Here is a 25,276-nt window from a genome sequence, read left to right as displayed (position 1 = left end):
TTGTAGCTCAGAGACACTAAAGTTTGCTCTTAATGAGGAGCTTTACTTCCTTGGAAAAATGATACTGGTTTTCAGAAGATCCTCATACTATTTACCCAGTAGTTTTCAAGCATTTATGAAGGGAAATTATTAGCAGGAACACTGAAGATACAAGTGTGCAAAAGAATGAGTATTAAGTACGCCACGCTCTCCACACTGCTGGGTGAAAATTTTGAGCAAGTTAGCGATGTATTTGTCCGTATTAATTTACTTGCAGCTTCTCCAAGATGTCATCAAGTGGATCATTGTTAAGGCAACAGCATTTATTTCTACACATTAGAAAACATAGATAGCACTTGCAAAAGCTTCAAGGTAAAGTAATTACATCCTATTATAAATGAAGAAAAAGAACAAGACCTTCTTGTTCCAAGTACAACTTTATCTAAAACTTGGAAATTCTAACCTTCAGATCATGATAAAATCCGGCCACTGCAGTGATCTCCAAATGCTTTTGCCCATATGAAGTTTAATTCTAAAATTACCTCTTGGTGGGGTAGGTGGGGGAAACAATATTAATAATGAACTTTTGGTTACAGGAATCACTGAACTCTTCCTTTGTTTGGTTCTCTGGAGATCTGACTTTTCCAGGAAATGGAGCTGAGTAGAGTCAGGGTAGTGAAGGGAATGCCTTTCTTGTATGAAGCTAAGAGAATTCCAGTCGAGTCCACGGAGCTTCTTAAGCAAGGGGTGGGTTTGGAAATCGATTCCTTTAAAACTGTGCCTCCCCCAGCCCAAAAGTCGTTTCATACTCCTAGTTATACCTACCACAATGTGGATTCCATTCTTCACCGGTACATAGGAGCAACGTTATTAACTTGAGCTGTGTAGTAAAAAGTACTTTTCCTGAGTTACTCTTTTGACTAAAGAACTAATTTTTGAAAGTCTCTGAGACCATAGCATGTTAGATGTTGAAATCTGCTTTTTGATCACTTTGTTAGCCAAGTGTAATCTGAGATCCTAGACCCCATTAATGAGCTGACTTGGTCTGTGTATATACGGATTATGAACTAAGAAAGCCATATTAAAGAATTATAGTATAATTCCCTCTATCTGTTACATAAGGGCTTGATTGGAAGCATACAACAGAACTGAATGAAACAGCATTAGAGAAAGAAACAGTTGGGCAGCTTTTCCCTGTAAAGATTACATGGATGAAAATGGTGTATTAAACCATTGCCAAAGAACCACAAATTTAAAAAACAAAAAGCTGTGTGTTACTACTGCCTGTCCTAAAACTTAACCAATGGGACCCTTGCCTGTGGAATGTCCTAAAATCTTTAGTCAGTTGTAGCACCTAGTGTGGCTTCAAGCAGAAGCAGAAAACCTTCCGGAAAGGATATATTTGGTGTTGAGTCTCTGAAGATACGAGCTAACCTTCTCCTGGAAAGCCACTGTGGCTTCACATCCACAGACATCTTCAGTGGAAATCAGTCTCCGTGCTTCTTCAACGGCTGAAGACGAGGACGGGATGCAAAATGTTACAACTATGCCGGAATTCTAACAAATCAGGAACTCTACAATTCAACAGTTCCATTTCTTTAAGAGTCATTTATTTGAAAGGCAGAGTGACAGAAAGAGAGAAGGAAAGACAGAGGGCAGAGGGGACATGTATGCCATTAACACCCCAAATGCCCATGACAACCAGAGCTGCACCAGGCGACAGTCAGCAGCCAAGAACTCCATCCAGGCCAGGAACCAAAGCACATGAGCTATCATCTGCTGCCTCCAGGGCACAGTAGCAGGAAGCTATAGCAGAATCCCGGAGTAGCTGGGACTTGACCCAGGCACTGCAATACAGGATGCAGCTTATCCCACTGTGCCACAACACCCATCTCCAATATTTCTATTTGTAAGATTTATCTAAGTTCATTTTCCACGAAGCAAAAGGATGTAAAACCAAATAGAAGGGGGAGAGAATACTTTGGAATGTGAATGCCACAGAGAAATTTGTAATAGGAGACACAGGGAAATGTGTGTAATTGTCGGAGTTGGGTGATGGTTCTATGAAGGTTCATTATATTATTCTCTATGCTTTTGTGATTGTCATCAATTATCCATGATAATAAAAGTAAATTATTAAGAAGCTATTTGGGAGCAGGTGTTTTGCTCAGCAGTGAAGATGCCACTTGGGATGCCCACATCCCACATGCCTTGGTTCAAGTGCCAGCTCCAATCCCAATTCTAGCTCCCTACTAATGCAGACCCTGGGAGATAAGAGATGATGGCTCAAGTAGCTGGGTCCCTGCCACCCACAGGGGAGACTCAGATTGTGATCTGGACTCCTAGCTGGTACTTGGCCCAGCCCTGGCTGTTGGAGGCACCTTTGAAGTGAAGCAATGGATGGAAGGCCTCTCTATATATGTATGTCTATTTCTCTCTCTCTCGCTCTCCCCCCCACTTCAAATAAAAATTAAATAAGAAAAAGAAAACTTGTATAGTGAAGGCCCAGGATACAGAGGCATGACAATTCTGTGATACTATGTCCTCATTAAGAACTGAAAAAAAGTGCAATTGTCCTCTATTTTTATGACCTCAATATTTCAGAGATTGAAACTAGGTAATTTGTGATATCCTGAACAAGTCTGCTGTTCTATTGATAGCTTGAATGGAGAGTTCAGTTCTTAACCATCAGTACTTTCAAACTAAATTTCAGGTCTGTGTTGACATGTAAGTAATTCAGAGACAGTGATAAAGGTAACTCCAATTTCTTTCAGTAAAGCAGATGTTCCTATTCAGTATCATAGCCCCTAGGGTTGCAAACAGATGTGAGTAACTTCCCAGCTCTGAAGACTGTGTATCGAGCCGGCTGTACTTATGAAATGCATTGTTTGTATTACTCAAATAAAAGGTTTCTTTGGAAAAAGAAAAGAAAAGAAGTTCTGGGATTAAAAAAAAAAAACACTCCCGAAAAGAAGAACTAAGTTGAAGGACTCAGACTCACACTCATGATTTCAAATCCTACTACAAAGCTACAGTATTTGAGAGTGTATGGTTCTGGCATAAGGTTGTGGATTGATGGAAAGAACAGAGAATTCAGAAATAAATTTACATTGATGGTCAGTTGATTTTCAACAAGTGTACCAATGTAACGAGGGAAAGAATGGTCTTCACTTCATCTTAGCCAAAAGGCTGAAAAGCAATTAAGAATGGTCTTTTCAACAAAGGATGCCAGGATAACCAAACAGCTGCAGGCACAAGAGTGAACTTAGGGGTGCCGGCGCCGTGGCTCACTTGGCTAATCCTCCGCCTGTGGCACCAGAATCCCATATGGGCACCAGGTTCTAGTCCTGGTTACTCCTCTTCCAGTCCCGGGAAGGCAGTGGAGGATGGCCCAAGTGCTTGGGCGCCTGCACCCGTGTGGGAGACCAGGAAGTACCTGGATCCTGGCTTCAGATCGGCATAGCTCTGGCTGTAGAGGCCATTTGGGGGGGTGAACCAACGGACGGAAGACCTGTCTCTCTGTCTCTCTCTCTCACTGTCTATCTGTCAAACAACAACAACAAAGAGTGAACTTGGACTCATACCTCACACCATATTAAAAAAAAAAAAAAAGAAAGAAAAGAAAACACTAACTCAACACAGAGCACAGCCCTAAATGTAAAGACTAAAACTCTGGAACTCTGGGAAGAAAACAGAGGAGTAAATCATGACTTAGGTAAATGGTTTCTTAGGGATAACACCAAAAGCATAAGAACAAATGAAAGAAGAAATAAATTGGACCTTATCAAAATTAAAGTCTTTTTCCTTCAAAGGACACTTTCAAGAAAATGAAAAGATAACCCACAGAATGGGAAGAAAAAATTGCATGTCACATGATATTGTATGATGATTTATAACAAATGTCTGGAATAGGCAAATTCACAAAGACAGAATTAGTGTTTGTGGAAACACTTCATGGGTTGGGAAGAACTGAGGAGTGATTGTCAGTCCAGTTTAGGTTTATTTTCAGAGTCATAAAAATATTCTAAACTAGACAGTGGTGATAATAGCACAACTTCTATGAATATATTAAAAATCAACAGAACGCTGAAATGTATACTTTAAAAAGAGAAAATTTTGTGGTATGTAAATTGCATCTCAAGCTGGCGTTGTGGCACAACAGGTTAGGCGGCCACTTGTGACACCAGCGTCCCATATCAGAGTGCCAGTTCGAGGCCTGGTTTCTCTGCTTCTGATCCAGCTTCCTGCTAATGTGCCTGGGAAGGCAGCAGAAGATGGTGCAAGCACTTGGTCCCCGGCCGCTCACGTGACCAGGATGGAGCTCCTGACTGCTGGTTTCAGTCTACACAGGCATTTGGAGAGTGATCCTGCAGATAAAACACCTCTCCCTCTCTCTCTCTCTCTCTCTCTCTCTCTCTCTCTAATATAATGAACATGTAAACATACATATACACACAAGTCCAAACTGAACTGCTGACCTTTTCTACCCCACATCAGTCTGCCCTCATCCTCCAGCTGCTCAAGTCTGAAATCTGAACGGCATCCTTATTCCTGCCCTGCCCTTCCCTCACATCCAACTTCCAACTAAGCCCTGTTCATTGTACCCATAACAGACTGTGGGTCAGCACTGGTGCCTCCCAGCTCCAGGCTGACTGCTGCAATGGCCTCCTAACTGGTCTCCCCTCGGCTTTCCATCCTCCCCCGTCCACTCTTCATGCAGCAGCTTGAGGGTCTTGGAGAGCAGACACAGAACGCTACTGCTTCACTGCCTAAGACCCTCCAGGCTCCCGTGGCCCTTGGAACAAGGCATGAAGTCCTGTCCCCCGAGGCCAGACAGGCAGCAAGACTCGGCCCCCGCCTGCCCAGCTCCCCACACTGTCTCAGCCACGCCTGCTCCAGCTGCCTGCGCTCCCATCAAGCAGGCTGCCACCACGCAGGACGTTCGATTCTCGCCTTCCTTCTTCCCCAGCGCTCCAAATGCCAGCCTCGCCACTGCTCCCCGCGGTTCTCAGAAGCCAGCTCTCAGGGAGACCCTCTCAACTGGAAGCGAGTTCGCCCCAGGCCCATCCTCTCCATTCCCTGCTGTGCGTCAGCACAGCTCTTGCTGAACTGCCGGGTGCATGTTCACCTGTCTTCACCCATTCTGTTATCCAGAACCGCACGTGCTTTGTTCAGAGATGTTCTTGCTAGCACCCAGAGCGCAGCAGGCGCTGCACTATGAACTGGGTGGAGGAAGAGATTATTGAAGGAATTAGAACACATCAACTTCTGTGCTGAGAGCAAGATGAAGTTTGATGGAATTTTAAGAGAAACTCTGGTAGAGGAGGTGGAAATGAAGCCAGCCCTGGAAATTCAAAATACAAACATTGGGAATGTTTGATTCATGAAAATTTTTTTTTAATTTTTTTCCAGGCAGAGTTTGACAGTGAGAGAGAGTGACAGAGAGAGAGTTATAGACAGTGAGAGAGAGACAGAGAGAGAGGTCTTCCTTCCGTTGGTTCACTCCCCTAATGGCCGCTATGGCCAGTGCTGCACCAATCCGAAGCCAGGAGCCGGGTGCTTCCTCCCGGTCTCCCATGTGGGTGCAGGGCCCAAGCACTTGGGCCATCCTCCGCTGCCCTCCTGGGCCACAGCAGAGAGCTACACTGGAAGAAGAGCAACTGAGACTAGAACCCAGCACCCCAACCGGGACTAGAACCCGGGGTGCTGGCACCGCAGGTGGAGGATTAGCCAAGTGAGCCACAGCACCAGCCAATTCATGAAAATTAACTTGTGTAGGACACCCATATGCTATGAAGCAAAACAAAAATAAACATTAACAAATCTACTGTCTAGCTTAAGAATTAAACATGAATCTTGTGGAAAAGACATCATTTTAAAACAGAAAAAGATGAACACAACAAATCAGATATTTGCAATACATAATAACAACAAAGAAGTTATAATATGAAGGACTGTTATGAATCAACAAGAAAAATACAGGTAACCCAACAGGAAATTTTTTTAAAAAGGTAGCATTTCCAGATACAGAACTTGATGACTAATGTACACAGGGCAGACGCCTCCCCTCCTTAGGAACAAGGACATGGGCAGCATCTAGTAGACTGGTAAACATGTAACGGGACAAAACCAAATGTTGGCACGGATGTGGCTCTTGGGCTTTTGTAAGCAAAGCGGGGTGAGGCAAGAGGATGACGGGGAAGGAAGGAAAGAGCAAGGGCTGGACTGTCGGAGTCCACCGCGATGTCAAACACACCACAAGACTCGGGGAGAAGGAGTGGTCTGGGGCAAATATAGCAGAAAAGAAGCTTTCGAAGGAAATGAAGCTGGGTCAGTGGGACAGCGGCTACCAGGAGCTGGGGGCAGTGGGGAGTGGGCAGTAATGGATTAATGGGTACAAGGTTTTAGTTTGAGATGATGAAAAATTCTGGCAATGGATGGTGCTAACAATTGTACAACTGAAGGTACTTTACGCCACTGAACTATACACTTAAAAATGATCAAAAGTAAATTTGATGTTGTGTTTATCACAATAAAAAAGAAATAAATCCAGCCTTAGAGAGAGACTTTAATTCAAGTGAAAAAAGAAAGAGGATGGAATTGGATGCGGGAAGGCGGATGCTACGTGGCCCAGGAGGACCACTGCTCTATTCTGCAGCCAACTGCGAACCGCTAGCATTCTGCCCAGGAGAAAGGATCGTGTCTGTGCTTGGAACCAGAAGGAAGAAAAGCCCATGCCTCGAAGAGTCTCCCACCAAACAAAAAAGTCTTTCAGGCCCATCTTCACCTGAACACGTCTTCCTGTCCTCATTCAGGGAGTAGCCAGGAAAGCAATCACAGTGGTAGGACGCCGTCCCGTCGCTCACGCACACGTGCTGGCAGCCGTGGGTGCCCAGAGCACACTTGTCACGCACTGGGGAAGAGAACAGTCATGGTCAGTCACAGAGAAAACGAAACACAAACGTGCGGGAGAAAGAAGCTGCGGTGTGGGGCCGACAGCGTATCAGCCCTGTGTTTCAGGACGGAATCCGGTTCCTTTTCCACGTCTCAGCTCCCTTGGCCTCACCATCCTCACCGTCACAGACTCCCCGTCCTTCCTCTCTCGTGCAGAGCTCTGAGGATGCCTCCCCTTCTCCTAACACACAGGTGTCCCTGGCTCTCGGCCATCCTCCAGCAGCACTCACCTTTGCCTTCCCGGTGACTATCGGCATCTCCGGCATCTCCAGCTGTTCGTGGATCATCATCGCCATCACCACAAATAATTGACCTAATTGCACGGGGAGCTAAGTTCCATGCTACACAAACAGGGGCTACTGACCAACAGCCTGCCCTCGACAGCTTACAACATGGGAGGGAAAACAGTGACACAGACACACACACACACACACAAACACACGAGCACAGATAGAGAGAAGAACAATCGCAGTGTTAATGATATTAATATTTGCGATCTGTAGGGCTGGATCAGGACATACGTATTATCTACCACAAGGAAATAATTGGTCAAGGAGGAAGACAGCGGCCCAAGGGCTAAGTGCCAGACTGCTCCTGTGTCCGGTCTGGCCCAGGACAAGTGACTACAGCAACTCTGCCCTGAGGAGAACCAGGAAGGCTTCCTGAGAGACGCAGTTTCTTCCTTTGCCACTGCAGGAGCCATCGTAGTTTTCTTCATTCCCCTCTAATCTCCTCTTCAGCGTCATTCCATGCCCAAAAACCTCCCATGGCTCCCTGTCGCCTCAGAACAGCGTTGTGTGAGATGCGAGGTTCTGTATAATCTACGCAAAAACTCCTTTCCATCCCTAACACGGACGCTCCCGACCATCACTGCAATTCAGACTTTGTTCAGTAAAATGCCTCAGAGCACAGTGTTTCCTCTTCCCTCACATCCTAGCTCAGTACCCAGGCAACAGGTAACACGGGATGTGCTTCCAGCCCCTGCCCCGGGCTGGGGCTCCACGTGTAATTCACAAGCAAGCCTTCCCGCCTCCCCGCAAGGAGAAATCAGGCCACGAGGGATGATGAGACCTACGGTATACACTTCAGCATTAGAACAGTATTCATTATTACTTTAAAATGTTTAGTACAGGGAGTGGGTGTACAGCCTCCAACTAAGATGCCCACATTGTGTCTGGGTGCGATTCCTGGCTCTGGCTCCTGACTCTAGCTTCCCACCAATGCAGACCCTGGGAGGTGGTGGCAATGGGTCAAGTAATTGGATTCCTGCCACCTGTGTAGGAGACCTGAATTGAGTTCCCGGCTCCTGGCTCCAACTCCAGCCACTGCGGGCATTTGAGGAGTGAACCAGCAAATGACAGTGGCCTCTCACTCTCAAATAAATAAAAAATTATTTTCAAAACTAAAGCACAGTGGTCAGCGTTGTGGCACGGCAGGTAAAGCCACTGCCTGTGCCTCTCGTATTCCATATGGGTGCCAGTTTGACTCCTGGCTGCTCCACTTCCCATCCTGCTCCCTTATAATATGCCTGAGAAAGCAGTGGAAGATGGCCCAAGTGCTTGAGCCCCTGCACCCACATGGGAAACCCGGAAGAAGCTCCTGGCTCCTAGCTTTGGACTGGCCCGGCTCTGGCCATGGTGGCCATTTGGAGAATAAAACAGAGGAACGGACGACCTCTCTCTCTCTCTCCATCTCTCCCTCTCTTTCTCTGTAACTCTGCCTTTCAGGTAAATCAATAAATCTTTAACAAAAAAAAAAAAAAAAAACTAAAGCATAGACACCCTCAGTTTCCTGTCACCCTGTCTTTCTCTCCTATCCCTTTGTGCTAACCTGTGCTTTGTACAATGAGGCAGTGTGGCTCAGTGGTTAAGAGTGTATGGAACGCTGGAGCAAGTGCCTGGCTTCAAACCCTGGCTCTACTCCCTACCAACCAAGCACCCCGGGCAAGCAACTCACCCCGCCTGTGCCACAGCTTCCTCCTAAAGTTGCTGAGATCACAGATTAAAGGCACGATTGTGTCTCAAACGCCTAGCACAAGGCGTGCCCATAGGAGGCTCTGAGGAGTGCTGGCAGCAGTCCCCTGGGACTGCGGCCTCGGGGGTCAGCCTTAAGTCACACTTCTCTTTTATGTTTTCTGGAAGTAACGGGCTTCGCTCTATTCCATAGTATCTGTTAGTTTAAACGAATTTGGGGTTTGTTTCCTTTTTGCAGCTCCTCAATGTCCCTGACATCTGCAGCTGGGATCCTTGGAACCAGTTTGAGGAGCAGGGCCGCAGGTGAGCCCTCTCCACCCCAGCGGGCCCTGTCCCACTCCCCTGGACAAACCAGCACAAGCCGGTCCTGCCCTGCTGCTCTCCTCTCCTCTCAGGGCCCAGCTGCGGCCCCAGCGCCCTGGGTCCCTCCCAGGCTCTGCCACACTTACAGCCCTCAGCTCCTGCCACTCGCTCTCCGGAGCGCCTTCCTCTCTGCTTCCCAAAGGAGCTGGCTCTCTGCACCCAGGCTGTGATCACACGTCTTCTGGGTCCTCACAGTGCTTGGGGCACGTCTGCTCAATGCACACTGACTGTAATTTCTAAGAAACGCATCCCACATCTGTCTTGATAAGATCCCAGAGCACAGGAATGCGTCCTCAAGAAGAGGAAAATATACGTTGAAGCAAAAAAAAATATTCAACGCACCCAGTGCACACACCACCTAGAGAGCTAGGAACTTCTCTTAGGTATGTTCTTCCATTTATAAATGCCACCCTGTTCCACCAGTGAGTTTAAATCAAATTAATGAGGATTAGCAGTCCTGGCATGGGCTGGTTAGCCAAGTCACAAGGCTCAGATTCACTAAGAGTGATCGTGTAGAAACAGCAGGGAATGACTTGTTGCAAAGTTACTGGAACATCTGTGTGGGTCCAATTCAGCCACTGACAAAGTCTCCTTTGCTAGAGCGAGGCAGCTGTAAGATGAACGCTACAGAAGAGTTCTAGGCCAAGTTTTAGCTGGAAGACGATCAGTTCTGCCTATCACACCAAATGGTTACTGTCCAACTGACCTCCTCCGAAGTCTCCCACTGACTTCAAGAGTCCCCAGTGTGCGTAGCTCTAAGTTTTTCCTGGACAAGGACTCTACATTTAACGGACTTTTCTCATATCCCCCATTCCCTACCCATTTCACAGTAATTTTCTGAAGTAATCTATGTTTGCAAAACGCACTGGGCTCACCACCCTTTGGGCAGGGTGTGCTTCAATCTACATGCAGGGTGGAAGATCTGATCCCCAAGTTACCTTGAAGAACCTGGCTTCTGGCGAACTGCAACTTAGTTTCACTGCCACAGAGTCAGGCAGAGATGAGAGTGTGTTGCGCCGAGCTCACCTGAACACGTCTTTTTATCTGCATTCAGCGTGTAGCCCTCATAGCATTCACAGTGATGGGAGCCGTCTCTGTCGTTCACACAAAGGTGCTGGCACCCATGGGTGCCAGAAGCACATTTATCTTGAGCTGTCAAATAAAGGTGCAAGAAAAGAGAAACAAAATGTGGTAGCGTGTCTTATCATCCATAGATAGAAAACTTCTCTGCTACTAGAAATATGTAAGAGCAAAACTTTTTGGAAACTGTTCAAAGCAAACAGCACTATTCATGCTGAGCAGGAGTTAGCTGGGGTAAATAAATAAGTATTCTCCGACCATCCCCAGTTCCTTGTCAAAACCACCGATGCTGAGCTTCCATAACCTTACTATCTGCTAAATGCTTTCTACAACACTCCTTTAAGGTTTACCAGTTACCTCAATTCAGAGGGAGACCAGCAGTTGTGTGGCTCATTGCACTAGGATCAGAAAAACAGAACTTGAGTTTGAAGAAGTCCAGTCCACTGCTCTCCTGCTTGCTCAGGGAGGCAAATGAGTCCAGAGAAGAGCAACGAACCCAGAACTCGAGGCCCAAATTTGCACTCAATGCATCTCCTCTGGCCTGAAATGCTTCCAACTCTATCCTATTTTCTGAACTTTTCATGTTTTAAATAAGTTCAGACTTACAAAATCATTGAAAAAAAAAAAAAGTGTTGTTTCCCCAAATGTTAACACTTTGACAACAGTAGTGTGATTGTGAAAAGCAGGACTTCCATGTGAATGCAACCCAATGTACTAATCTACAGACTCATTCGATGTTGCCAATCAACCCAGGAATGTCCGCTGTCTGATTCAGGGTCCAACCTGGGCTCCTTCAGGGCTGGTGTTGTGGTACAGCAGGTTAAGCCAACATCAGCAATGCCAGCATCCCATATAGGCACAGGTTCGAGTCTCAGTTGCTCCACTTCCAATCCAGCTCCCTCCTAATGAGCCTGGGAAAGCAGCAGAGGATGGCCCCAGTGCTAGGGCCCCTGCACCCACATGGGAGAGTTATAGACAGTGAGAGAGAGACAGAGAGAAAGGTCTTCCTTCTGTTCGTCGGTTCACCCTGCAAATGGCTGCGACAGCCAGCACTGTATCAATCTGAACCCAGGAGCCAGGTACCTCCTCCTGGTCTCCCATGCGGGGCAGGGGCCCAAGTACTTGGGCCATCCTCCACTGCCCTCCCGGGACACAGCAGAGAGCTGGACTGGAAGAGGAGCAACCGCGACTAGAACTCAGTGCCCATATGGGATGCCGGTGCTGCAGGCAGAGGATTAGCCAAGTGACCCACGGCGCCAGGCCCAGGAGCAACTCATTTATCCAAGTGAGTCATTAGACGCAAGCATTACTATTACTACCAGGCACAGCAGGGACAAGCATTTGGCCTAATGGTTAAGACACTGCTTGATGGCAACAACCCATATCAGAATGCCTGGGTTCGAGTGCCAGGTCCACTCCCACTTCCAGCGTCTTTTTTTTTTTTTTTTTTTTTTGACAAGCAGAATGGACAGTGAGAGAGAGAGACAGAGAGAAAGGTCTTCCTTTGCCGTTGGTTTACCCTCCAATGGCCGCCGTGGCCGGCGTGCTGTGGCCGGCGCACCGCGCTGATCCGATGGCAGGAGCCACGTGCTTCTCCTGGTCTCCCATGTGGGTGCAGGGCCCAAGCACCTGGGCCATCCTCCACTGCACTCCCTGGCCACAGCAGAGAACTGGCCTGGAAGAGGGGCAACTGGGACAGAATCCGGCGCCCCGACCGGGACTAGAACCCGGTATGCCGGTGCCGCAGGCGGAGGATTAGCCTAGTGAGCCGCAGCGCCGGCCCCAGCGACCTTTTAATGTGTACCCTGGAAGGCAGCAGGGGATAGCTCGAGTGCTCAAGTGCTCTTCCACTCACATGGGAGACACAGACTGAGCTCCTGGCTCCTGGCTCCAGCCTGGCCCAGCCCTAATTGTTGTGTGCATTTGCAGAGTTAACTAGCAGATAGGAGATCTCTCTGTCTCTCTGACTTTTAAATAATAAATATATAAATAAATATTTTAAAAGGGGTGGGCCTTTAGCACGACACTTAGCACTCTGCTTGGGATACCCACACCCCATATTAGATTGTCTGGGTTTGAGTCCCAATTCCACTTTCTGTTCCAGCTTCCTGATAATGCACATCCTGGGAGGCAACAGGTGATGGCTCAAGTACTTGGGTCCCCATGTCCCACATGGCAGAACTCGATTAAGCTCCCAGCTCCCTGCCTTGGCCTGGCCCAGCCCCAGCTGCTGCAGGCATCTGGAGAGTGAACCAGCAAAGAAAGATCTCTTTCCATCTGTCTCTCAATTAAATAAATAAAAATACTTTTTTTTAGAAATGGGAAAAGCCCAAAGGTGGCAGCAGAAGAAAACAGACCAAGGTCCCAGGCCAAGTCCCCTCCACTCTCAACACGGGGTGGACAAGCAAGGAGCGGCTGTAGGGACTCCTCCTCCACTCACCTGAGCAGGTTTTTCTGTCTTCATTCAAGGTGTAACCATTGTAGCACTCGCAATGGTAAGAGCCAGTTCTGTCATTCACACAGATGTGTTCACATCCATGAGTGTTAAGAGCGCACTTATTGATAGCTAATAAAAGATGGCCAGGACAAATGTGAACAGGTTAAAAGAGACAGCGTGGGGTAAACAAACAATGATGAGCCACACTCTTACACACACACACTGATAATGAAACGGCAAGTGCAGCGGGCGGGGCAGCTTGGTACAGAGAAAGTGGACTGGACTCGGAGTTGGGAACCAATTTTTTGGTGATGTGGGTAAGCCTCTTCTTTGCATCTCAGTTGGAAGTGAGTAGGTAGAAGTAAATGATCTCTAAATTTTCTTCCTCTCCCATCCAAGTCTAACCAGGCCCAACCTTGCTTAGTTTCTGAGATCAAGGGCAGCCTCTTTGAAATACATTTTCCTAGGGTTTAAAAACAAATGAACTGACTTCCCATCCTTCACTGGCTCCATGTGCCAGATTAGTGAGGGACTTCTCAAAATTTCCTTTTCCATTCCATGAGCATCTACGACCCTACAGAGGAAGCCATAGCTTTTACTTAATTACATGAAATCCAGGAAAAACTCCAAATTCCCAAAGGAGCTCATCCTTACCAGCCTTTGCCCCTTCTAACTCTTTCCTTTGACACTAGTATTAAGTACTGTAATAGCTGGCTTATGTTTTATCTCAATCTTATCCCTGTGTTCCCTTTCAAGGAAAATGTTTGATCATCGAAAGAACACCAGCCAAAGGCAATGAGGCAGAAAAGGGCCAGGGAGTCGAAGCGTGAGGCCAATCCACACCCTGGAGCGTATGGCCCCCCAGATAACTTCTAGCAGGCCCTGGCGCCCCAGCAAGCCTCACCTGAACACGTTCTCTTGTCGGCGTTCAAGGTGTATCCTTGGCTACACTCGCAGTGGTGCCTGCCGTCCCCATCACTGATGCACACGTGCTGGCACTGGTGCGTGCCAAGCACACATGGGTCCACAGCTGCGCAAAGGGAGGGAGCGACGGCGTCAACGCGCAAGAAACATTGCAGAACCTTTGTCCCCATCCCAGAGGCATCGCTCTTCAGGTGCCTTTCCAATTCCCTACATTCACACCAAGACTCGACTATGTGTCTTCTACCTCGGGCCTCTTAGAGCGTCAGTCTCAAAGCAGAAAGGGTGCTCACTTCAGAAAGGACAGATTTTGCTGTCGACTTCCTCAGAGCAGAAGGGAACTCTGACTGTGGACCCGCGGATCAGGCAGGTGGATGTGATATTCAGCTTCGTCCACCTGCCCATGCAAAAGGCATCTGCTTCCCGGCCATCTGACCTGGAAGTGTGTCTGCCTGCAGTGCCATGAGGTAGTCGCCCCATTGCAACTACAACCCGGTTCCTGGGTTCTGCACTTTGCATCTAAACAGCATCCGCACACGGGCGTGCCACTGGGCCTGCCACTCATTCACACCTGCCAGGTGACACATGTGGGAACAAGCAAATGGTGGAAGGCCATCGGGGAGCTGCCTTCAGAACACGCAACACGGGTGGCAGAGGCCACATGTCTTATGTCTTCAGCCTCAAGGCTCTGGTATCTGTAAGAATGGACTCCCGCGTTAAATACAAACAGGTTGTTTGAAAACAAGGAAGGACAAAATAAATGAGATTCTGTTAGCTAAGCTTACATTGTTTGGGTCCTGGACCCATTTACATCTCGTTAGGGTTTCTCCTGGTGACTTGCTTTGAAAGATGAATCAATGAATTTAGTCATTTCTGAGAAACCAAGGAGGCCTATTGGAGGAGGCTGGCGCTCCCCAGGCAGGTAACCCAGCCTCATTGCCCTTGGCCACAGGACAAAGCCAATATTTTCCCAAGAAGGGCCTTTTCACGGCATGATCTTCCCAGCCTGTGGACTACAACAAATGAACTGACTCCCCATCCTTCACTGGCTCCATGTGCCAGATTAGTGAGGGACTTCTCAAAATTTCCTTTTCCTTCCACATTCCATGAGCATCTACGACCCTACAGAGGAAGCCATAGCTTGTACTTAATTACATGAAATCCAGGAAAAACTCCAAATTCCCAAAGGAGCTCATCCTTACCAGCCTTTGCCCCTTCTAACTCTTTCCTTTGACACTAGTATTAAGTACTGTAATAGCTGGCTTATGTTTTATCTCAATCTTATCCCCGTGTTCCCTTTCAAGGAAAATGTTTGATCATCGAAAGAACACCAGCCAAAGGCAATGAGGCAGAAAAGGGCCAGGGAGTCGAAGCGTGAGGCCAATCCACACCCTGGAGCGTATGGCCCCCCAGATAACTTCTAGCAAGCCCTGGCGCCCCAGCAAGCCTCACCTGAACACGTTCTCTTGTCGGCGTTCAAGGTGTATCCTTGGCTACACTCGCAGTGGTGCCTGCCGTCCCCATCACTGATGCACACGTGCTGGCACTGGTGCGTGCCAAGCACACACGGGTCCACAGCTGCGCAAAGGGAGGGAGTGATGGTGTCAACGCGCAAGAAACATTGCAGAACCTTTGTCCCCATCCCAAAGGCATCGCTCTTCAGGTGCCTTTCCAATTCCCTACATTCACACCAAGACTCGACTATGTGTCTTCTACCTCGGGCCTCTTAGAGCATCAGTCTCAAAGCAGAAAGGGTGCTCACTTCAGAAAGGACAGATTTTGCTGTGGACTTCCTCAGAGCAGAAGGGAACTCTGACTGTGGACCCACGGATCAGGCAGGTGGATGTGATATTCAGCTTCGTCCACCTGCCCATGCAAAAGGCATCTGCTTCCCGGCCATCTGACCTGGAAGTGTGTCTGCCTGCAGTGCCATGAGGTAGTCGCCCCATTGCAACTACAACCCGGTTCCCGGGTTCTGCACTTTGCATCTAAACAGCATCCGCACACGGGCGTGCCACTGGGCCTGCCACTCATTCACACCTGCCAGGTGACACATGTGGGAACAAGCAAATGGTGGAAGGCAATCGGGGAGCCCCCTTCAGAACACGCAACACGGGTGGCAGAGGCCACATGTCTTATGTCTTCAGCCTCAAGGCTCTGGTATCTGTAAGAATGAACTCCCGCGTTAAATACAAACAGGTTGTTTGAAAACAAGGAAGGACAAAATAAATGAGATTCTGTTAGCTAAGCTTACATCGTTTGGGTCCTGGACCCATTTACATCTCATTGGGGTTTCTCCTAGTGACTTGTTTTGAAAGATGAATCAATGAATTTAGTCATTTCTGAGAAACCAAGGAGGCCTATTGGAGGAGGCTGGCGCTCCCCAGGCAGGTAACCCAGCCTCATTGCCCTTGGCCACAGGACAAAGCCAATATTTTCCCAAGAAGGGCCTTTTCACAGCGTGATCTCCCCAGCCTGTGGACTACAACAAGCTGCCCCTCAGTCTTTTTCCATAGGGAAGGCATCTTTCCCCCAGAACAAGGATCTCTTTTACGGACTCGCTGCTCGCTGCTTTATGATTTCTCGCCCACCCCCCGTGCTAGCGTTGAGACCCGCCTCTGCCCTCTGCCGCAGACCAGCATCCCTAAGCTCTCCCCCACAAACAAGCCTGGGGGCTTTCCTGGGAGAAAGAAAGCCACTTTCTTTTGGAAGCTCATGAATGCCAAGTAGATGCCACCAAAGCCAGTGACAGCTTGTGAGGGCCCAGCGTGCTGGGCAGGAAACACAGGGCATCCCGGCCAGGTCTGGCTGAGACGAGGCCAGGCTTCGCCTCAGGCCAGGACTTCATCTCCCATTTCCTGACGCAGCACTGTCGCTGGGCTTCACAGTATCTCCATGCAGACTCTGCTTGCCATGCACAGCTGTCCCAACCGGCTCACTTCTGGTTTGTCTCCCTCCCGGCGCCAGATGTCACTGAATGGTGGGGACCACTTTTATCTTTGTATCATCAGTGATCAACGCATGCTGAACACACAATGTGGGCAAAAAGGTATCTACGTGTGAAAATTCACCTGAACTAGACATTGGTCCACACCTCCTTGGATAATTTCATAGAGGGCTTCAAAAAGTTATCACCAAATGACAAAAAATAAAGCATGACTCCCACAAATCATAATTCTGACAGTGACTGAAAATAAACCCCATCCTTGAATGAATTCATATCATGGATTTGGCTAATTCATGCTCAAAAATTCCCATGAAATTAGCAACATTCATATTCAAACTCCGTGCTAAAGGAAGAAAGAAATTAATGGAGAGTGGCCGGCACCACGGCTCACTAGGCTAATCCTCCACCTTGCGGCACCGGCACACCAGGTTCTAGTCCCGGTAGGGGCACCGGATTCTGTCCCGGTTGCCCCTCTTCCAGGCCAGCTCTCTGCTGTGGCCAGGGAGTGCAGTGGAGGATGGCCCAAGTACTTGGGCCCTGCACCCCATGGGAGACCAGGATAAGTACCTGGCTCCTGCCTTCGGGTCAGCGAGGTGCGCCGGCCGTGGCGGCCATTGGAGGGTGAACCAACGGCAAAGGAAGACCTTTCTCTCTGTCTCTCTCTCTCACTGTCCATTCTGCCTGTCAAAAAAAAAAAAAAAAGAAGAAGAAGAAAAAAAGAAAAAAAAAAGAAATTAATGGAGAGTAACAATGATTTTTTTTCAAAATCTGTTCCCTGCTGTCTCACAAGTGAGCTGAGACCCCCAGTCTTCTCAGTCTCAGATCCTGTGCTTCCACAGAGAAATAACCAGAGAAAGAGCCAATTGGAAAACCAGCCACCATCTGCACAGGTCCACACCCATGGTTATGCTGGACCACAAGCCGCTGTCTGCCGTGCACAGCCATCACCCCCACCTCTGGAAGGAGAACAAGTGGGGTTCTGTTCCACCTGGAGATGGTAAAGTGAAAGAAAATATCTGGAGAGAGGCGTCTTGATTTTTGTTTTATTTTTTCTGATCCCATCAGGCAACAGCAGGATTATTTATCCTGGACATTTCCAGACCTTCCCACTTGTAATGCAAACATGGAGACTTTATGAGCAAACCAAGTTCCATATAATGCAGCTCTTATATTCCCACACCAACATAGCTGTGTTTAAATAGGGGAAAGTCGCCCAAAAACCATTGCATATATTTAATTTTCCCATAACATTTCTACCAAAGGAAAAAAAATGAATAAATCTCTCTTTCTCTGGTTACCTAATGCTTGCCTATAACATCCTAGAAAGACCTACTGACTTACCACAGAAGGTTTCCTGGAACCTGGAGGACAGTTTCTCGATGACCCCGTAAGTCTCCACGTACAACACGTGCTCGTCCAGGGGATCGCTGGCCATCATCTGGAGGGACTCCTTGTCTGCCCGGTCCACACCCACAGCATAGAGCTCAATGCCGGATGCCCGGGCCCGAGCCGCCACCTCATTCACCTGGTCCTGGGGCCGCCCGTCTGTCACGATGATGGCCACCTTAGGGATGTTGGAAGCAGGCCCCCGGGCTCCCGCCTCCACCGTGAAGACCTCCTCCATGGCTGTCTGGATGGCCAGCCCCGACATGGTGCCTGTCGACAAGGGTGTGATCCGCGCCACGGCCTGCTTCAGGGACTGCTTGTCCGAGTAGGTCTGGAGCTGGAACTCTATCTTCACGGTGCTCGCGTAGTTCACCACGGCCACCCGCGTGCCGGCCGCCCCGATGTCCAGCGTGTCGATGATCCGAGAGACAAAGGTTTTCACCTTGGTGAACTCCAGAGGCCGTACACTCCGAGAACTGTCGATGATAAAGACCAAGTCCAGCGGCCTGCTCTTGCAAACACCTGCCAAGAAGGGCATGGGAGCAGAAAAGACCAGGCAGGGATAAGACCAACGGGCCAGTCCCCACTCCCACAGAACGCCAGGAGGCCAGGCTGGGCGCAGCCCCCAACCCCTGCTGCCCTCCCCACTACCCTCCCCCATCTGGGTGTTGAAAGCACCAAGACACTCAGCATCCCCTAGCAACAGTGCACAAAGAGCTGTGGGGTCTCCCGGATCCCTCACCTATAGGCTGGCTGAGCCCTGAAATCTCACTTAAACACTTAGGGCTTGCTCCAAGGTCCCTCGTGACTCCTGGGAGTGAATGGAACCCAGACATCTCTCGGGCACCTCGGCTATCTGAGGAGATGAGACCAGGCGTCCCTGAGCAGGGTCTACGATGGTCAGCCTCACCACACCAGCCCTGTTCAGGCATCCAAAGGCAGAGATTGAGGAAGACACTCTACGTGCTATGGGTGGCTTCCCTGTCTTTATTTTTGTTTAAAGATTTATTTATTTATTTCAAAGGCAGGGTTGTACAGAGAGAGAGAGAGAGAGAGAGAGAGAGAGAGAGAGAGAATTTTCCATCCATTGGTTCACTCCCCAATTGGCTGCAATGGCCAGAGCTGTGCCAATCTGAAGCCAGGAGCCAGGAGCTTTTTCCAGGTCTCTCACATGAGTGCAGCGGCCCAAGGACTTGGGCCATCTTCCACTGCTTTCCCAGGCCATAGCAGATCGGAAGTGGAGCAGCCGGGACTTGAACTGGTACCCATAAGGAATGCTGGCACTGTAGGCTGTGGCTTTACCCACTATGCCACAGAGCCGGCCCTGTCATCTATTCTTTGCTGTTTTCCTTAACTCAGCTGGTAAGTCCTCCATGAAGACAAGATAAGAAACAAACCAGGTACTTTTGCAAGCCATGCCCCCTTCTTGCTCAACATACATACACACATGCACAGCACAGGCACACACATGCCCACGCATATGCACACACGTGCAGCCCTGAATGCAAATGAGACCCTTGGGCATGAAGCGTCAAACAGGGCTCTTCCCTAAGAAGGGGCTGGAAGCTGATGCAACTCCAAGAGGGCAGTTTACACAGAGAGTAAAGTTTTGACTCAAGATAAATCCCAGCCGGCGCCGCGGCTCACTAGGCTGATCCTCTGCCTGCGGCGCTGGCACCCCGGGTTCTAGTCACAGTTGGGGCACCAGTACAGTCCCGGTTGCTCCTCTTCCAGTCCAGCTCTCTGCTGTGGCCCAGCAGTGCAGTAGAGGATGGCCCAGTTCCTTGGGCCCTGCACCTACATGGGAGACCAGGAGGAAGAACCTGGCTCCTGGCTTTGGATCAGCACAGCGCCGGCCATAGCAGCCATTTAGGGGGTGAACCAACGGAAGGAAGACCTTTCTCTCTGTCTCTCTCTCTCACTGTCCACTCTGCCTGTAAAAAAATAAATAAATAAAGATAAGTCCCTAGGCTAGGCAGTTCATAGAATAAAATGCCTTATCTGGAGCACGCATTTTCATCTCTGTATCATTGTCTAAAAAAGCTGAAAATTACCCTCTTGGATCTATCCCACCGTCTGGAGGCATTAGGAAATAATACCTCGCTTCGGGTCACATTTTGGGGATCACAGAGTACCCACACACAGCCCTGTGGTGCTTGGGGTACAGAGACTCCCGTGCCCACTTCACACAGATGAACTTTGGGGTCAGGTGAGGACCACAGAGTAGCCGGGCACGGTCGGGATCCAGGCCTCCTGGCTCCCAACCTGGGCTGTGCACTGCATCAGTGCTGCATCTCTGTGAGGCAACATTTCCCACCACAAAAATCCACATGAACTCATGGACCTCGTGTTGATTTTGACGCACCACCCTGCAATATGTCCTATGTCATACATTTGGTTAAGTGCAAGGGAATTTTAAATCTTTCTTTAAACAACCTCAGAATTTCACTGCATCCTTAGAGATTCCCAGGAGTCAGGAGCAAGGAAGAGCTGTGCGGGGAAATCCTTCCTGGAGATGGGTCTGGATATTTTACAAGATTGGTGCAAAAGGAAAATAAAAAGATACAAACCCTAGAACTGACAACGCGGCACTAACACCCAGATGGTGACCTTATGAATATCACGGTTGTGTTCTTCTAATTAAACATGGATGTAGTTCTTCCTTCTGCACTTGGCTCTGCACCTGAATCCTGTCTTCAGAGGGCTACAAACAGGAGGTGCAGAGGGCAGAAATGCCCCCGGCAAAGGTGCCCATGGGTTAGCTTGCAGGGCAAGAGACCTTGCAGGTGTGATGCGGTGAAAACCTCCATGGGAAGGAGATGGATGGCATGGGCGGGCCCCCTGCAAGGCCCCTTAAAGTGGAAGAGGGAGGCAGAGGAGGGCTGATGCCATGCGACAAGGACTCAACCTGCAGTTGCTGCTTTGAGGGTGGAGGCAGCCAGGAGCCTAGGAATGCGGCAGGACTCTCCGTGCTGGAAAAGCAGGGAACATTCTTCCCGCAGCTCCCAGACAGGAGCAGAGCCCGCTGACGCCTTGACTTCACCCCAGTGAGCCCAGAGTTGGCGTCCGCCCCCAGAACTCTGCATTGTGATGTTTTAAGCCACGAGAGTCATGGTAATTGGTTCTGGAAGCAACAGAAAACCCAGGACACTTCACCAGGGTGGCAGGGATTCTGAGAACATCTGGTGCCTTCCTGATTGGTACCCCTCAACAAAGATTACTGATTCAAAAAAAAAAGTTATTTATTTGAAAGGCAGAATGACCCGGTGGGTTGGAGGGAGAAAGAGATTTTCGATCCACTGCTTCACTCCCCAAAGGAACTCAACAGCCTGGGCCAAGGCAGGCTGAAGCCAGGAGCCAGGAGCCAGGAACTCCATCCGGGTCTCCCACAGGGAAAACACGGACCCAAGGACTTGGGCCATCTTCTGCTGCTTTCCCAGGCCATAGCAGGGAGCTGGGTCAGAAGCGAGCAGCCAGGACTCAGCTGGTGCTCTGACATGGGATGCCAGTGTCGCGGGTAGCTTAACCTGCTGTGCCACAAGGCCGGCCCCATGAGTTGCTTATAATCCCACTCCCATTTACTAAACAGCAGCAGTTTGATCCTCAAGAACAAAGAAAGTTTTCCACAAAAGGTTTCCACACTCACACTAGCACCAGTCTCCCATAGTCCTGCTGGACACAAAGGGCCGTGGCAAAGCTCAGCGGCTTCTGGGTACCAGAAAGACAGGCTCTGGAAAGGAGTCGACTGTGGTGCTCACCAAGGGACCAGCATCCAAGGTCAGGTCTGCATTTCGGGTAATGGAAGGGCAAGGCCACCGTGCAGAATCTCTCCTCCATCTCCCAGGGTGGTGGGTCAGGACTAAGGGAAGGTCAGCTTCCAGGACAGTCATCCCCATCCTGGCCACACTAGCCACATTTAACCCTTCTGAGCCCAGCACCCCCTGCCTCAGCTGCAATGGTTTCAGCATTTGAAAGCTGCCCCCTCAATCACTGGGATTGATGCAGTCCACGGTCCCTAGAGCTCCTTCTAATCCACGGCTGATGCAGTCCACGGTCCCTAGAGCTCCTTCCAATCCATGGCTGATGCAGTCCATGGTCCCTAGAGCTCCTTCCAATCTGGCCAGAAGGTGCAGGAGGGACAGACCTGCCAGTCAACCCTGGACCCCCAGCAACTGGTTGCGTGCAGCCTCTCTTGAGCAAGACTGCCCTTGGCCTTTGCTAAGAAAAGTAAAATCACGCAAAGCACAGTAGGAGCCAGCAAGAGCCCTTGCCTGGGGGTTGGGGGCCCGGAGCTTCACTCTGGGCTCTGACCCTGCTTGGCAGGTGCCTTCGCTGTGATAGCCCCAGTTTCCCAGGGCACGGCATGGAGGTAGTGGCTGAGCTGCCTGGTGTGCGACGCCGGGAGCTTTGCTCTGCCTGGGAAACCCACTGACCCAAAAGCAAAGCCATGTTCGCCAAACACCCCAAAGCGTCTTGGGGCCCTGGGGATCTCAGAGAGCCTAGGCTCAGGCAGAGGATCTGGTTAGGGTGAGGCGGACCGGGCTGAGACCAGGACTGTTACAGGGCAGGTCGGCGGCACCCGGGGGCTCCTCGGGGTTCTCTCCTGGCCTCTCCTCACACCCATGCCCACCTTCCTGGCCGAATCCACTGGAGCACCGGAGGGCACGGGGAGGACCCCACAGGATCCCAGGGTGCTGGAGTCCAGGAGGGCTAAAAAGGGCATCTCAGGAAGGGTTGGTTCAGCTGAACTAAGAGACGGGGACTGGCATGGGGCAGGGAGACGGATCTCCGGGGTCGGACGCTGGAGCTGGCCTGGATTCTAGCCCGACCAGAGGATCCCCCCACTCTTCTCCGGTCCCCGCAGGATCCTCGCGCAGGAGATGGAGGCCCTCATGCAGCGAAACTTGAGAGCCGCGCGACTCCCCCACGCCCCTGGCCGGACCCAGACCATGCCCACCCCTGCCCTGCCGGACGCCCCGCGCGCTGCCCCCGGGTTGGGGCCGTCTCCCGCCACGCCCGACCGTACCTGCGGAGTAGGGCGCACGAGTGGACGCCGCGGGTGCAGGGCTGCCCCCGGGGCCGCGGGTCCCCAGCCGCCGGGAGACCGGGTGGGCCAGGGGGCCCGGGGTGGTGGGGGACGGCAGCAGCAGCAGCAGCAGCAGCAGCAGCGGCAGCGGCCGTAGCACCAGGAGGAGGCGCGGGAGCCGCATGATGGGCTCAGCTTGGGGCAGGGGCAGGCGCAGGCCTGGGGCGCGTGCAGAGGCGGCCAATTTAAAGGTCCCGCGGCCGGGGGCCCCGCCCCGGCGCCCCGCCCCTGCCCGCCCGCGGCGCCCGGGGAGCCCGGGCCGCGCATTCCAGCGGCGGGAGCGGAATGTCTGGGGCGCGGCGGCCAGCGACGCGGTGGGCGCCTCCTGGCTGGGCTCCGCTTCTCTCCAAACTCCTGTCCTGACCCTGTCCAGCGCGGGGCCCGAGACGCCGATCCGAGGCCGCGACCCTCGGACCCTCGGCGTCCCCTTCCAGCGCTGGGGTCCCGCGGGCGCCGCCGTCCGTCTCCGCGCCGGTTGCGGGTCCCCGGGCCCCGCCGCGGTGAGCCCTTGCCCCTCGCCTTGCATTCCTTTCCCGGGCCAAGTCATCCGGGTTTTGCTGTGGGCTCCTGTTTTTCAAAGAGGAAGAAAGAAAAGGCCTCACAGATTCTAGCGTCGTGCACAGAAACGCTTTCATCCGTCTTCAAAAGCGTAGACGTTTGGCCTCGCGCTGCCGGGAATAGAAAGTCAAACACGCTTTTCCCCCAAAAGCCCCTTGGGCCGCAAGCTCCATCGCCCCTGCTCTCCGGAAGCCGCTGCGGTCGCTCAGGGCTGGAGTCGCCCCGGCGACCCTCACGGCCCCGACAGGGAGAGAAACCCGCAGAGACGGCTGGTGTTCCCGACTAAGAGAACGTGGCGGGCGCAGGAAAGACAGGAGGACTTCTGAAGCCAGGTGGGCCTTGACCATAAGCGTGAACCTGAGAGCCAGCAGGTCCACTCCGGCCTTCCTGCGTCCACTACTGGCCTTTGACGAACCACGCTCACGGTAACCTGAAGATCACTCGCCGTATTTGGACGTCATGTCCATAGCAGATTATGCACCGTAGCCAAGAGGTGACAGCAGCTGGTGCCTCCCTTTGGATAAATGGACAAGGAAAATGTGGCCTCTAGGCCCAGTGGAATAGTATTTGGCCTCAAAAAGGAAGGAAATTCTAACACGTGCTGGCACAGGGATGGACTCCAAGGACATTGTGCCAAGTGAAATAAGGCAGTCGCAGAGGGAGAAATACTGTACGACCCTTCGGACAGGGGCTGTCTGGAGAAGCCAAGTTTGTAGAAACAGAAAGTACCCGAGTGGTAGTCAGAGGCTGGGGAGAAGCAGAAATGGGGACTTGGTCAATACTCATAGTTTCAGTTTTACACCAATTGGAAATGTTCAGGGATCGGTTGGTTGCACAGTGAGGTGGATGCATTGCCATGGCTGGGATGTGTCCCCCAAAAGTTCAGGCGAGTTAGACACTGAATACGGGGGGTTAAGCCACCAGGGCAACTCTGGCATCCCATATTGGAGCTCCTGTTTGAACCTAGGCTGCTCCACTTCCGATCCAGCTCCCAACTACCACGCCTGGGAAGGCAGTGGACCACATCCCAAGTGCTTGGGCCCCTGCCACCCATGTGGGAGACCCAGGTGGGTCCAGGTGCCAGGTGTCAGCTTGGCCTAGCCCCAGTGCTTGCTGCCATTTGTGGAGTGAACCAGTGAATGGAAGTGTTTTCTCTCTCTTTCTCTCTCTCTCTCTCTCTGCCTTTCAAATAAATAAATCTCTAACAAATAAAAAAAAAGAAAAGAAATGGAATCCTTACATCCATACGTTCACAGTCTGGCAGTGGGGCGAGGGGGGGGGGGGGTTGGGTTAGACGAGGCCCTGATGGCAGTCCTCCACGAAAGAACTGGTGGCTTTAGGAGAGGGACAGTGACACGGGTAGCAGGCAGGGGCTGCCTCACCAGGCACTAGGCGCTGGGGTGTAGAGCCCAGCAGCACAGAGGTAAGGCCTGCACGTGCGGGCTCACAGTCTGATAGGACGAAGACTTCACAAGTGGAAGATTCTAGCTCAGGGATCACAGTGAGCCTCGTAAATGCAGTACGTGATGCATAAAAAACACACATCCTGGCGTGGTTGTGCCCAGAGGAAAAGCTCTGCTCTGCTCAGCTCC

General features: G+C 50.8%; 1 protein-coding gene across 1 annotated transcript; it reads right to left on the bottom strand.

Annotated features, from left to right (window-relative positions):
* Nucleotides 1-1,329: 1,329 nt before the first annotated feature.
* Nucleotides 1,330-24,882, bottom strand: MATN3 (matrilin 3). Its single transcript, XM_051840502.3, has 8 exons — nt 23,067-24,882; nt 17,996-18,562; nt 15,160-15,285; nt 13,691-13,816; nt 12,790-12,915; nt 10,296-10,421; nt 6,767-6,892; nt 1,330-1,490 (listed from the first exon to the last, which is right to left on the bottom strand). The coding sequence occupies exons 1-8, from the start codon at nt 23,671-23,673 to the stop codon at nt 1,345-1,347; spliced, it is 1,950 nt and encodes a 649-aa protein (XP_051696462.3). The 5' UTR covers nt 23,674-24,882; the 3' UTR covers nt 1,330-1,344.
* Nucleotides 24,883-25,276: the final 394 nt, after the last annotated feature.

Source organism: Oryctolagus cuniculus, chromosome 2, assembly GCF_051225735.1.
Source record: "Oryctolagus cuniculus isolate XC-2025 breed Fujian yellow rabbit chromosome 2, ASM5122573v1, whole genome shotgun sequence".
NCBI lineage: Eukaryota > Metazoa > Chordata > Mammalia > Lagomorpha > Leporidae > Oryctolagus > Oryctolagus cuniculus.
The sequence above is the reverse complement of the archived record's forward strand: the minus strand, read 5'-3'. Positions and strand labels throughout refer to the sequence as shown.

Coding starts and splice junctions, on each gene's coding strand:
- MATN3 (XM_051840502.3), bottom strand. CDS start 23,673: ATGACTTGGCCCGGGAAAGGAATGCAAGGCGAGGGGCAAGGGCTCACC. Junction 13,817..15,159: donor CGACAAGAGAACGTGTTCAG/GTGAGGCTTGCT, acceptor CCCTTTGCGCAG/CTGTGGACCCATGTGTGCTT. Junction 10,422..12,789: donor AGACAGAAAAACCTGCTCAG/GTGAGTGGAGGA, acceptor TTTATTTGACAG/CTCAAGATAAATGTGCTTCT.